This window comes from Dromaius novaehollandiae, chromosome 1 (assembly GCF_036370855.1).
Source record: "Dromaius novaehollandiae isolate bDroNov1 chromosome 1, bDroNov1.hap1, whole genome shotgun sequence".
In the NCBI taxonomy this organism is placed as follows: domain Eukaryota; kingdom Metazoa; phylum Chordata; class Aves; order Casuariiformes; family Dromaiidae; genus Dromaius; species Dromaius novaehollandiae.
In genome coordinates this window covers 174,049,900-174,064,467 of record NC_088098.1, presented here as the reverse complement: position 1 = coordinate 174,064,467, position 14,568 = coordinate 174,049,900, and the positions used below count along the sequence as shown (strand labels likewise).

Sequence of the window (14,568 nt, the reverse complement as noted above, 5' to 3'; positions counted from 1 at the left end):
GAAAGAGAAGTATTTTTTTTCTTTTATTGTCTGACAGCGTTTCAAGTATTTGTTTATACATGTTCTACCTTTTATTTTCCTTTGGTTGCTCTTTGAAATTGGTTATATATCTCTCACTATATTTTTTGTAACCCTGAGCCAAAACCCTGTAAATGATTGAATGCTGCCGAAAGAAGCAAGAAATGTAAATGTTTTCTGAAGAAGCTAGATGCTGGAGGAGGGAGACTTGGAAGACTCAAGTCACTAGTTAGATCTTGAGATTAAGCCTGCATTTAAAATGAACATACTGTTTATTGGTACTTATTTAGGATATATTGTTTTTAGGCCTAGATTTGCCTATTTTGTTCAAGGCAGATATAGGAACTCGAGAGAAAGAAAAAGAAACAGTAGCCATTCGAGTTTCCTTGAACAAATCTGGAATGGTTTTGATACTTAAGTACAGTTCTGTTACCCAAAACCATTTTTACATGTGTTGTAACTTAACCATGAAAAATGAGTGAAGGATAGCGAACTGTTCAAGAAGGAAGTTTCTGCAATAGTGACCATGAGAATTTTACTAAATTTGGCATTCTTCCCATTCGAAAAATAAACAAGCACATAGGAATAATGAGTTACTGCCCTAGCCTTTATTTCTAGAGGCCAAAGTCCAAAGTCTTTTGTTACCAGTGAAAGTAAGTTGGGCCTCTTGGGAGGAAGTTAGAGAAACTGGCTTGTTAGTTAAGAGCTGTCTTAGTATGCAAGAGATTATTAAACACCCTGTTCTGAATCCGTTTTGTTTCAACTTGAGTTTCCATCATAGCAGAGCTGTGCTGAATTTTCCAGCCGTGTTACAGTTCCATTCACTAACATCTATCATTGTATCGTGCACCATCATTTAAATTTCATTTGGATAAATACAAACAAAAGTATTTTGGGAAGGAGGAAAAAAACCTCAGAATTGTAGCTTTCCTTTTATTACAGCACTGAACCTTATGGTGAAACACCAGTATTTTGGTTGATGTCACCTGGCTTATGGTCAGCTCTGAACAGAAGCCCTGCCCTATACCTAAGTTTTAAAAAATCTCTTATGTTTAAATGGCAAGAGTGGAATAGGAAAAAACAAGAGAGAAATAGCATAGGAATGGAAATCAGATGTGGGAAAAGAAGAGGATGAAAAGAGAATTTTGAGGAATTTGGATTAAGTGAAACTAGAAAGTGGGAGTTCACAAGGATATCTGTAGCTGTGTTGGAGAAATTAGTGAGAAGAGGGTGACGTTAGCTATCCTGACTTGGACTGAAAGTGGCATGGGGCTTGGAGAGGTGCAGCGTAGGTTTGTGGGACCTGTGGCATGAATGAAGTGATCATTTAATAGTGACTGAAGCTTGTCTTTTAGAAGTGTGTTTCCGTAAGAGACTTCTGTGATTAGCTGAAGGAAGGAAAGATGGTGCTGGGGCTTTTACTGGAGAGAACAAATGAAAGAGTGAGAGTTCAGACTCAGGGAGAGGGGAGGAGCCTTTTAGCGAAAAGAAATGAGGAAAATCAATAACAAGAGTAACAAGTTTATACAGAAGTAGTAGTCCAACTTGAGGAGCTCAGTGTGAACGATCAGCATGAATTTGCTACGGTGCTGCGGAAGCAGCTGTTTCTTCCCTTTCCCTGATTTTATTTGCTCAAATACACTACTGCTGTAGCAGGCTTGCTTGACCATCTGCTTATGTGTTTCCTGCTCTGTTTAAAATAACACTTAAGAGAGCTTACTTGTACTGATATAAACCTCTCTCTTGGAGGTTTCATTTGCATGAATGATGGCTAATATGTAATAAAGCTTGAATACCCTTTCTCTTCCTAGGAGTAAATCTTTGAATGATGTCAGTGCAGATGAATCGCAGTCATTGCGCAGGATTCGTTATGAAGAGCTACAGAGGATAAAAAACGAGTTACAAGAACAGGATCTGAAGTGGCAAGAAGTAAATATTCCTTTTCACTCCTGCTTTCACATGTCATGGTAAAGGGCTGAGTGCTGCCTACAGTCAGCGCCCCTAGAAAACAGTGTTTTGCATGTGCTCAGCAGTTCATGGGACTGGGTTCTGAAATGATCCATTTCACACAACTGCTGGTGATTTCGGGAATGTCTGTTTAATGGAGAACTGAAATTGTTATATATATTCAAAAGTATCTGATTAATGTTATAGGATAAGATTTATATGCATTTTAGAGTATCAATATAAAACCTTTAGGCTTGATTTCTGTGGCCATAAAGATAAGTTAGGACATAGTTTCATGTGCAGTCTGAAATTTGTGGATTCAGTTTTGTGAAATGATTGGAATGTCCAAGTATTTGGCTATTTGGGAAAGGGGGGAGGGGATATTTCCACATGCAAATTCTTGAGACCCCCACCATCTCCGGTAATTTTGTCTTAAATTGAGCTTGAAAACCGATACCATAGCCTTCAATTCTCTCGTAACATTATCTGCAGACCTTTTCTTTTTTATTAAAATCTGTGATTTGTAAGGATTAAAAGCAGTTAAGACAATTAAGAGCAGAGCACTGAACAAGCAATTCATAGTTGTTTGTTTAATGCATGTTAGCTTTAATATTCTGTACTTATCTTAAAGCAGCTCTGGTATTTCATGGAGAAAGTTGCCAGTACACATTGTGGTTTTACAGAAATGAAGAAAATATAGAAGTTGATTCTTATGTTTTCAATTTAGAGTTTAAGTCGTGTTTGTTCTCAAGCTAATGTATCAGTCTAGCATATTAGTGATTGGGGGAGAAAAAAAAAAAGAAACTCCAAAGCCAATGACAAAGAAATACTTTTCCACTGTTAGTGCAATAATAGTCACAATTATTAACTTTAGCAGACAGCAGGCCTGTAACCTCTAACTGAAAAACAATACCTTTATCGTTTAGGGGAAAGATGCATGAAAATGTGGCCTTGATGCAAACATGCTGGTCATACAAGGGTAAAATTAGGACACTGGCATTCAGGCAGCGTATAATGGGATGTCTCTGTGGGTGTAAGAGGTTTTGAGAAAATCTGATGTTTGTACATTCATGTGATTCTCTCAGGATCTAGCAAAATGGAAGAATCGTAGAAAGAGCTTCACTTCCGAATTGCAAAGGAAAAAGGAAGAGAGAGAAGAAATAGAAAGGAGAGCCTCCGAGGTTTCTGAAAGAACTAGCAAGGCACTGGAAGAAATGCAGGAGGAGAGGTAATGAACTGAACTGAAGTGTAATGTTTAGTACTTAAATCTCAGCATTTCTGTTCTTTCTAATGCTTGGGCAGTTTTTACTGGCAAATTGCAGTTGTTTCTGCAGAAATCTAAAGGATTTTAGTAGTAGATTATAGTGTAGAAAACTAAGTAATTAAAGGGCAGGATATGGTCTACTAGTTCATTGTTTTCAGGGAATGTTAAACAATTTTTTAATATAAATGATATTTCACTTTATTTTGCTGACTGCGAATAAATGTATTTTGAAGCCAGTATTTGTGTTCACTTTAAAATAATAGAGAATTAAACTGGATAATTACCTTTTTAATTCTTCAGTCAGCTTAATCATCTTGATTATTTCTCTTTGCTGTAACATTTGTATTTGCTGTTCTTTTAGCTACTGTGGATAAGTGCAGCCAGAATCTTGTGTATATCACAGAACTGTGAACTTTTACTTGATTTCCACTGTATCCCCAGTTGCTCCCTTTGGTATTTACAGAACAAGATTGCCAAGATTCTCTGAAGAGTAAAAAGTTTAAAAGAGTAAATTTTGTAACATGATACCATTTGTCCTGCTGACAACTTTTTTCTTTTCTCTTTCTTTTTCTTTTTTTTAATGCATGAATGACTGAGTTGAAGGGGCTAAAAATTTATGCATATGGCATGTATTTATAAATGACGATACAAATTACAGTTTCTTGAATAAAAGTATGGGTACAAGTTATATAGAATGGCCAATATTGCCAAACCTTAAAAATTATGTCCTAAAGGTTATCTTTGTTTCTATATGACAAGGAAATGTGTAGCGAAAAAAAAAAAATCTTAACATTCTCATTTGTTGTCAAAGTTTAGCATCATGTTTTCATAGAGTAATAGAGTAAAGACGCTACCAAAGCTGTCAAGTTCAGGTGATATTATATGGCTTCTTTCTTCCAACTCTTTCCTCAATAAAATCTGAATTTCGGAAGATATATAATTGAATAGCTATATCATTTCCTTGACAAGGGTTTTTTTTTGTCATGGTGGCAAACTGATAATGTGACAATAGTATGCCAGAGTGTTATGGGAGTGTTGACATGAGTGAAGGGGAGGAGGGGGGAGAAGACAGATTAAAGAAACTATGCTTAAAATGATGTAATTAATTTTCCTTTACCAGACACATGTTTCTCTGTTTATGCTCTGTCTTGGACATTCAGTGGTTGAAACACTTAGGGCCCACCTGTTTGTCAGGTCGCTTCACTGGTACATTGATGCCTTCTGTCTCCTTAGAGAGAACAGAGATCAAGGAACCTACAGCCAGCAAAAACTGGAACGCAGATGGATGTACTCATTAAACGATGATGTGTTTAGTGATGAAAAAGCACCTTCTGTGGAGTCTGCAACGAAAGACTACCCTTTTGAAAAAGATACCTCCTACAGCAAAACTCCATATACTGCACAAAGTAGCAAAGAGAATTTGCAGAAGCCACCAAGCAGTGCAGCAATTAACACTCAAATTCCAGCGAAGAGCCTGTCAGAAGAGCAGAGCTCAGCTCTTTTGTCTACTCGCCACTCAGTGAATAGTCAAACTGGGTCAGCTCGGGTTTCAGCTTCTCTCCCTAGAAGTTACCAGAAAACTGATACCTCTAGGTTAACATCTGTGGTTACACCAAGACCTTTTGGTGTCCACTCAAGAGGAATCTCATCACTTCCGCGGTCGTTCACGGTAAAATTCTGTTTAGTTCCTGAAGTTTGTAAATGTTGTTGTCTTGGATAACTGGCCAAACAGTAGAATTTCAACATGTGTTGCTTTTTAAAGAATCATCTGCTATTTAATGAAGGATGTGTTGACAGAGCAGATAATTCTGTCATTGCTTTAGATGTTTACTTGCATTTCTGTACTTTAAAGGTAGTCCTCGGAATAGGTCTGATAAATGTATTTGGTAGAATAATCTTTTTATCATCTTAAGCTAAGTTAACATAATTAAGTATTAAAGACAAATTTTCAGGTGATATAAATTTCTTCTGCTTCACTGTCTTTAAAGAAATTGACTTTTCCCTTGTTATGTAGATCTTCATAGCTCCTTTATAAATCCCTAGTTGGCTCAGTTCTAGAAATGGTAGGAATGCAAATCTTTCTAAGCTTATGATTTTTAGCAAGTTTATTTTAATAAGTTTGCATTATATATTCTGCAAGCATTTCAAGGAAATAAGGTCTTGCTCTGTAAAGTAGATAGTTAGTAATGGGTACAATAACCAGAAGTTGCATGAAAGGAGATTTTTTTGTTAAATATCTAGATTATGAAAAGATTAAGGATTTTGTAAGCACACATTTACCAAACTGTCATTTTCGTCCTAGATGGATGATGCCCAGAAATATAATGGAGAAGTAGAAAAAACTAAAAGAGCTCAAACTTTGTTCACTAGCAGTTCATTTTCACAACCAGTCTCGGCACACCCTCTTTCCACTATTGCACTTGGAAGCAGAGGTGAGGAGGAGGAGAAAGAAGGTGTTAAGACGACACCTACTCCTAGTTTGACAGTTTCTGTTAAATTCCAAGACCAAGATGCTGGAAGCTGTAGTCTTGTATCAGATTATTGTTCTCTTCCTGATTCTGTTTCACTTGCATCTTCCGCAGAAAATGCGAGCCTGCCAGAGCCTGAGGATTCAAAAACCCAGGTAAGTTTGAAAATCGTGTCATTACTTAGTGTAACTGAATGCAACAGCAGGTTAAAAAAAAAAAAAAAAGTTACATCTCACACTAGTGTTCTTTGATAATAAGAACTACTCAGAGAACTGTTACCTCGTGATTTAATTTAGAGGAAACAGAATGCTGTTTCTTTTGCTGTATTCTTTCCCTACTCGTTATCTGTCCTGTGTTTGATTTTATTTCTAATTGAGGTTTAAACTATTCATTCTAAATGTCCAGTTTAGTACTTGTCAACTTTATATTATTCTCCAAATTAGCACGTTGTGTGCATGATCAGGTTTGCCAATTCGGTGAAAAATCTAAGCCACTCTAGCATCCATTTGCACTTTCAAACTGGTGCCAGAAAATAAAGATCCGCTTTTCAAAAGCCAACCTTAAACATTAGTATCACTATCCTTTTTTCTCATCTGCTGTGGCTTGAGATACTTTTAATAATTACTTATTTGAAATTATTTTGATTTAGTGTTTTCACTAACAAATTTTAAAACAAATCACCATTTCCATGTTTGTCTGCTTATCCAGAAGCTGGGCCTTTAGTGTTTCTTTCAGAGCTTTGGAATCTTCCTGTGCTGTGTTCTCCAACTGATCGCATGTTTCACAAGTAAAACATGACCAGCAGTAACTTTAATTGTTGGTACCTTGCTGCAGTCTCTAATGATGTGGTTCATGCCCCTTGCTAGGTTGGAGGTGAATTCCTTGCATTCCTTGTGCTGCTGTACAAATTAATTATATCAGTTGCTTGGGTGAGGATCATAAAACCTTGGATGTTGATTTATGAAACCACCTCATACACCAGTTATTTTTATGTACCTTTAGTCACTTTGAACCATTCTTGTGCCTAATCACCTGTGGAAAAAGAACAGATTTCAGATTAATACTCATGATATCTCTGAGTACCCAACTAGCTACCAGAATGCAATTACTGTAATTTTTGGAAACTGTGATTATTGCATAAGGAAAAAGCTTATGACGTTTTTTCTTTTCTGTGTTATGGTAAAAATAAGCAGGTATGGATTGTAATCAATGAAAAATGGGATTAGATGTGGTTCTTTTGTATCACTTTTATGTGAGCCAAGTGAAAGTAAAACGTCCTACATCCTCTTTTATTTCTGTCATTGGTTATGAGATTATAAATTATCTTTCCTCCAAATGGGGAATGTTTTTTTTTTTTCTTTTTTTTAAAAAGATGCTTGTGGTGTGCATCAAACAATCTGTAATTTAAGGAATGTGAGTTCCATTTGGCATGTTTGTAAATCATTGCCAGAGTTGAGAGACCAATAGTTCACTAATCATCAGGGCAGTGATGCCAGGTTTGTAGGGTACTGAGTGTTTTAGAGAAGACCTGTACAAATGATGAAGTTCAGTGCGCAAAGTGGCATTACTCATCTCACAAGAGGTAGTTTTGAAGAAGAGCTGGTTTGGGGTGCTGGAAATAAAAATAACAGTGATTTCCAGGAACATACTCAGATTCCAAAGCTTTATATGGTGTGTTAACTTTAATGTAGTGTTATTCAGCTAAGGAGTTTGTGTAGAAAGAAGTCTCTTTCAGTATAGAACATTTTCAAGTTAATAGCTGTGTTTTGAAGTAATGACTTAATAGTTTCTTCTTTGAGCTGTGACTGTGTGCGGTTTGCCAGGAATATTGCAATAACACATTGCTATAACAACAACATTGCTAAAACTTCAGGATATTGCCCTGCAATATTGTCTTCATGTGCACCCCCTGCTCAGGTACTGCTAAAGCCTTCTCTGGCTGACTATTGCCCTTAGCCTCCTTATTGCTGCTCTTACTCGTGAAACACCCTTTGGAGGTGCCCATTTCTTTCCTATGACCAAAATGGGAGCTATTGGGAACTAGCTTAGATACCGAAACTTTTAAATATTTGAAACTAGAGAAAATGAATCCCACCCTTTGGGAGGATTGGTTCACCAGGCAACTGAAATTTAGGCATACGTTTAGCGTGTGCCAGAGCATGCTGTCTTCTCCATACACACTTTCCTGCGTTATATCTGTTTCTAACAGTATTTGACTGAAAAAGTCTAAAATACTTTTTCCTTTTATAAAATCTGTTTCGTAGTGATGAAGTGAATACCGTTCATTTGGGCATTGTAATTGGTTTCTAATGACTTCATATTAAAATGTTAATGTATATAACACATGCTTGTAATATATTTTGACCTTGAAAGCAGGTGTTTCAAAATGTATTCCAAATCAAATATTTGTGTAGTTTAAAGTGGAAATGTTAGGCTTTCATTCTGATTTTGAAAACATCTTGAAAGTCCCCTAGAATGGAAAAATCTGGATTCCAGCTAATTTTGGGCTTAGCTTTATAGTCTAAGGCTCACATTACAAAATCCATAGCAAACTAGTATTATTTCACACAAAATTAGAAAGATGACTGTTTATGCACGTAAATCTAGTTGCAGCACTGAGCCTAAAGGAAACTGATACTTCCTTCTATAGCATGTCTAAGAATAAATAAGTTATCTAACTTTTTCACATTCCTATTTGACTGATGCTTTGTCAGTAGGCAGTAGATTTCACAAATTCACAAGGCTATCCATGAACACTCATGTAGGGTTTTAATTTTCTCAAATTTCTTACGTTTTGTGGTATTGTTTCATGGTGAATTTACAGTTAGAAAAAAGTACAGCTGAAATATATATACACACATATATATGAAAAATAATATAAACATAATATAAATGTAATATATATAATATATAAAATAATATAAACATAAATGTAAACCAAGAATGTACCTGTTTGAATTAAAAACAAACTAGTTAGTTAACTGACTTCAGTGCTGTTTCCTTTGTAGATGATGTGAATAATAGATAATTAAAGTGCACATTGTGAGTATCCTCACTTATTTAGAGGATAAACTTTCCCTCATTTAGATTCCTGTGATACCAGATACTGTAGTGTCATGTTTTATTTTTCAGGAACAGTACAGTGAAATGAGAATCAGTATAAACCAGAGACCTGGCCACAGTCGCAACTTTGGGTTTACAACAAATTGGACTTCTTCAGGGGCCTTTGTGCAGACGGTTGAAGAAGGTAAATGTATATTTAACTGTAAAAACTTTTCTTCTTACTTTAGGAACATTGCAGATATTTCCAAAACTCAGGTATAGAGTAGAAAAATCAATATTTTGTTTGTTAATGCTTTTCTGTGAATTCTCATCTCTTGAAATGTGTTTAATTTAGAAGTATTAAAGAGCATTTCCTGAAGCAAAGACAGTTTTGCAACCACTGAAAAGGTATAGATGTGATTACCCAAAGGTTTCCCAAGTCTCTTACAGAACAGTAATATGGGGTACCTACAGTTTTTGGTGGTTTTGTTTTTTGGTTTTTTTTCTTTAACATATGGATTATTCCTTTTTCCTTAGTTTAAAAGCTTTCATTTTCTATGGTCTGTAAACATATGCAGAAGAAACTTGGGATTTAGTATTTTTATTTCAATTTTTTCTTTCCTTGTCGTGTTGGATTTTGGAGGCAGTATTTTTAAGCAGTTGTAACTTCTAAATTAAATTCCAGTAAAAATTTTACAGATATGTTAATACCAAGGAGAAAAAAACATTTTTGTCTTGAAATGAAACATATGCTTATTTCTAGCTTTAATAGTTTCCCTTAGAAAACAAACTAAGGGTGTTTTTTTTCTTTTTTTAGCAAGCAAGCAAATAATATGTAAACTTTGCATTCTGAACAGGCATCTTGCACATTAGCAGTAATACTTAAACAATATTGAATTGTGCCCTTCCTTGTAACTAATACAAGATCATCCTGAGGAGAAGAGAAACCACTGGAAACTTCTCCTTTAGTTAGCCCTTCATTACGCTTTTCAAAGAGGAAAACATACCGTTTAACAGTACTTACTGAACAGCCTCACTTTTCATTTTGAAGTCGGTTTTTCAGTATCTCTTCGTTATAGCTGGATACTTCTTATAATTAGATTGTAACCATTAATTGCTTTGTCTGAAGAATAACTTTCCATTTATTTTCCCTGGTGCTAGGCCTCTGGTTTACTTTTGTTACTTGGAGTTAAAGGACAGTTTCGTTGTGCTACCAGCTGTAACTGAGAAATCTGAGGGCAGCGAATGTTCCTGCCTGTCATTCACCAAGGTCCAGATGAGCTCCATGCCTGGCACTGGAGGGGGGGAGGAGATGAAGGCCCTGTCACTCTTACCTTGGTTATGCTTTATTACAGTACTCGTAAAGTAGAAGGATTAAACTGAGCATTTGGGGTGGACTGCACCTATTTGGTACTCTCATTTATAGCATGCATTTAACATCTTTTTGCAATAACTGACTAATGTATCCTTATGCAGTAGCTGTAGGCTTCTTTAAAGGAACAAAGAATGAAAGAGGTAGACAGTTCACTGAAACAGTAAGATACGTGTTCAGCTGGGCGTTTCTGAATGTTGTGTTTCCTATTCTTCAGAATAAGTCATAGGTGTTCAGGTTCAGGTGGGAAGGAACCTTGGGAGATCACTTAGACCAAACCCCTGCTCAAGGAAGGGCCAAGACTGAGCTCATACCTAGTTGCTTAGGGCTTTACCCAGCTGGGTTTGAGGACCTCCAAGGATAGAGATTGCACAGTCTCTCTGGGCAACCTGCTCCAATGCATAATTATCCTCCTAGTGAAAAATGTTCCTTATATCCAGTCAGAACATCCCTTGTAGTTTAGGACCATGGTGTCTTGTTTTGCTGCCATGTATCTTAAGAAAAAGCAAGCCTTACCTTCTCAACGACTTCTCCTTAAGTACCAGGGCAGCTGTTAGGGTCGCTGAAGCTGTCACTTCTCCAGGCTGAACAAGACTCCCTTGGCCTCTCCTCACAGGGCAAGTGGTTCAGCTTCGACCATCCTGGTGGCCCGTAGCTGAACTCGCCCTAGTTTAGCAATGACTTTGCTGAACTGGGCATCCCAAACTGGATATTTCTGGCGTGGTGTAACAAGCCCCCTGTGAAGGAGGGGGATAGTCACTTCCGTTGTTCTACTGGCCGTGCCCCTGTTCCTACTGCCTGGGTGCTGCTAGCCCTCCATGCTGCCAGGGCACGCTGCCAGCTCACATTCAGCCCGGCACCCACCAGGATGGCCATGTCCTGCTCCCTGTGGGCAGCCCCCAGCCTGTACTGTTGCGGCAGTTAGTCCATCCCAAGGCAGGACTTTGCATTTGTCCTTGTTGAATGTCATGAGGTTCCTGCTCTGAACAGCAGCCCTGCCCTCCAGCCTATCGAGTGCAGCCTCAAACCCCGTTTGATGTGGTTTGCAAACTTGTTGAGGGTGCGTTTCATCTCATCCCCCTGGTCACTGATAAAGATATTAAGCAGGACAGATCCCAGGATACACTCCTGTGGAGCTCTGCTTGTAACCAGCCTCCAGGTAGAGTATAAACTATTAACCACTACCCTTTGAGCCTGATGATCCAACCAGTTTTTCACCCATCTAATTGTGCACCCTTGTAGACCATAACATCCCAACTTTGATACCAGGATACTGTCGGACACCAGGTCAAAAGCCTTTCTAAAGTCAAGGAAGTAAATCCACCACATTCCCCATCCACAGATCTAGTCATTTCATCACTGAAGACAAACGGGTTGTTTCAGCATGATTTACACTTGGTGAATCTGTACTGACTGTTTCCAATCACTTTTTTCTCCTTCATGAGCCCAGAAATAGCTTCCAGCAAGACTTTGATTATCTTGACATACTTGCCATCCTAACTAGCTCTATCGATTTTTCTTTAAGTGCTAAACTGCAGTTATCTTATTATTGCCCATAAATGACTCTGTATTCTACATATGCTTTTACTTCCAAAAAATGGATAAGAGATCTATTTGGCAAACAAGATTAACCTATACATGTTCTCAGAAAGTTTATTAAGAGTTAAACTTGTAAGGCATGTTTCAGTAAGGCCCAATTAGTATCTTTAAGGGAATATAGTGTTCTTTTTTACAGGCATTTTCTGCCTTTATACTAAAAATTACATAAACCAAAAGCCTTAGAAAATTTTGAATCTTGACATTGTTCTGCCAGTTTCCCCACTGCCATATCATTTCCATTATTTCAGTCCTTTTCCTTTCACACACCCTATTTGCAGCCATTGTTTGAGATGGAGTTGATGTAGAAGTGTATGTGTCTGCGATCTAACATTCACAGGCATATAGGATGTGTTCTTCGTAAAATAAATTTGACCCATTTCCTTCATGTTTTGATTTTTATGTACAAATCTGAGTGGATATTAATGTGTGGTAGTAATAACAGATAGGGACAGGGTAGAAATAAATGAATGTGTATGGAAAATGAGTGAGAAAAAGGCATTTTGGGGGTAGTTTTATGTATTTTTTTGTTTTGTTTTTGTTTTTTAGGATAAAAATTCTCTACTGTCAGGAAAATATATTAAAAAACCACTTTTATTTAATGGAAACTAAATCCTCTACACCCACATAAAGAAATTGTCACTAAATCCTATAGTCATGGTGGAGCTGGACGGAAGGCAATTGACACCATACAGCTTTAGGCATCTGAATACTCACTAGTCTCTGTAGGCTCCTCTTATTAGTGAAACCAAAGCTGCTTTGGAAGGTGAATCGGAGCAGAAGCCCTAATATAGGTGCTCAGAATTGCACTCAGGGGAGGCCCCCGTCTTCATAGATTATAGAGACAGTATAGGAAGACTAGCTGGCAAAGTTTGGTGCTAGAAATTGAGTGGTATAAGTTCTCTTGTCTGTGCAAGGTCTACATTTGGAGACTGTAGCTATTCATTCACGTGTGTATGGTTGGGATATGTTGGATATGTTTTTGTGGTGATCTTATGGGAGGAAGTGTACAATCTTAAATTCCCTTCCTTTCCTAAAACCTGAATTGGTAATCCCTCTTCTTCTCCCTGCCATGTACCTACTGTAATTGTGCCGAGGCACCATTCTCACCTCAGAGCTGAATCTCAGCCCAGTCAAGTTATCTGAGTAAAAAGAACACTAACTTTTTTACTTCCTAGGGTTTGTTCTATGTCACAACACAAAACAGGGCAGTACTTAGTACGATCTCTTTCCTTGAGCCAGAAGCAGTCCCTTTACCATAAGCATAAAGTTTAGTCAATGTGAGATGAAACTATATGGTACTGAAGATCTTAGATATTCGAAGGAAAACACAATTTGAAATCTTCTGTATGTATTTTTGAAAATAGTACTTCCCATTTGACTTTCAATTCTCTTAACTTTTATAACTTGCCCTAAGGAGGTACAGGTTCTTCCAGTTTCATCATTGCATATACTTTTGCTATTTCCTCCAAATAAGAACTCTATTTTTCTCTGATAATATTGCTTAAAATTGGTATATTTTGAAAGTTTGCTGATAACTCCTACTGGAGTTTTCAGTCCATAGTTTAAGAAAAAATACAGGAAAAATAGAACGTGGAGCTATTCCTTTTCCAACGTGGTAGTTAAAATGTCATGTTTTTGTTTTCGTGAACTATGAAATGGTTCAGAGAAGTCTTAGGAAGCCTCGCATGTCTTCATTTCTTAACTTCCTGGGGTGCCAGGAATATTAAAATCTGTCTGAATCCTTAGCAGATGATCCAGACTTCTAATGGCATTTTTCTAGTGAGTCAGAAGACGGTCAGATGAATCATGAGGGGTCCAAATTCCTCTCTCATGTTTGTCCACTCTTGTTTCTGATAATGTAATATAGCTTTGTCATTGGTATATTTTAAATAAGATGCATGGATTCTTCCACTTACTTTAGAAAAAGCTTCCATTGTGTAGTTCAAGTTTGTCTGTTTTTTGTTTGTTTGTTTTTAGCATGAGGATTTATTTGTCAGTCTTTAACTCCATTTTCATGTAGCTTTTCTCTTTTCTATTCTGCTAAGGGGATAAATGCTAATGGAAAAACCCTTCAGGTACAATACATGAAATCTTATTGAAGTCTGATATTCTCAGCTCATCCATCTTCTGAATTAAAAAAAAAAAAAAAAAAAAAAAAAAAAAAAAAAAAAAAAAAACAGAAAAGGCTTATTAGCTGGCCCTGTATGCTGGCTGTCCTTAGACCAGTGGGATCACCTGCCAGCGCATAGTAATAGATAAAAGTTTAAAGTGCAGCCTGTCTTGCAAAATATATGTAGAATTCAAAGTCCAAGCTGCAATAAAATTTGCTTTCAATTGAGTTGTAGCTACTGACAAATAAACAGAAAGAAGTCTAATGATACAGCACCCAGTAATATCTTGAGTGCGTCCAGTCTTCAATTGATTCAGAGCTAACTATTTTAACAAAGCAATAGAGCAGCATATTCATGACAACAGAGCCCAGAAAAAGTAAATAAGCAAGCCAGTTTACACTGGAGTTAACGAAGCGGAGTCTATTTCTCGGGCAAACAAGAGGATTACCCAAACATAGGCTGAATTTCAGGTATCATTGGCTACAGATACTGCGATGCTGTCTCTTTCTCACTATCCCAGACTATAAAGGCAAGTTAGTGAAGGCAGGAGGAGGCAAAACAGAGCCCATTTGTTAAATGAGTTGGCCAGTGTGTGAATGCTTGCAAATCCAAAAGGCTGATGTTACGCCCGCCTCATTTTCATAAGTCTAAAACTGAACATTACTTTGGTATTAACATAGTTTACAGACCTTATGCGCAGTGCAGTAAATTTTTCAAAGGTTTCTTCCATATCCATCAAAAGCATTT

At 37.1% G+C, this 14,568-nt stretch overlaps 1 protein-coding gene across 11 annotated transcripts in view; it reads left to right on the top strand.

Moving 5' to 3' along the window:
• The window catches only part of LMO7 (LIM domain 7), a 134,825-nt gene that overhangs the window by 96,405 nt on the left and 23,852 nt on the right, over positions 1–14,568 (top strand). For 6 of the 11 annotated variants that reach the window (XM_064504751.1, XM_026120839.2, XM_064504744.1 and 3 more), the window contains 5 exons: positions 1,830–1,947; positions 3,051–3,193; positions 4,463–4,898; positions 5,532–5,852; positions 8,830–8,944. In XM_064504751.1, coding sequence (XP_064360821.1) covers positions 1,830–1,947; positions 3,051–3,193; positions 4,463–4,898; positions 5,532–5,852; positions 8,830–8,944 — 1,133 coding nt within the window. The remainder of the gene's footprint in view (positions 1–1,829; positions 1,948–3,050; positions 3,194–4,462; positions 4,899–5,531; positions 5,853–8,829; positions 8,945–14,568) is intronic. The other 5 variants (XM_064504747.1, XM_064504748.1, XM_064504746.1 and 2 more) reach the window with 1 other exon arrangement.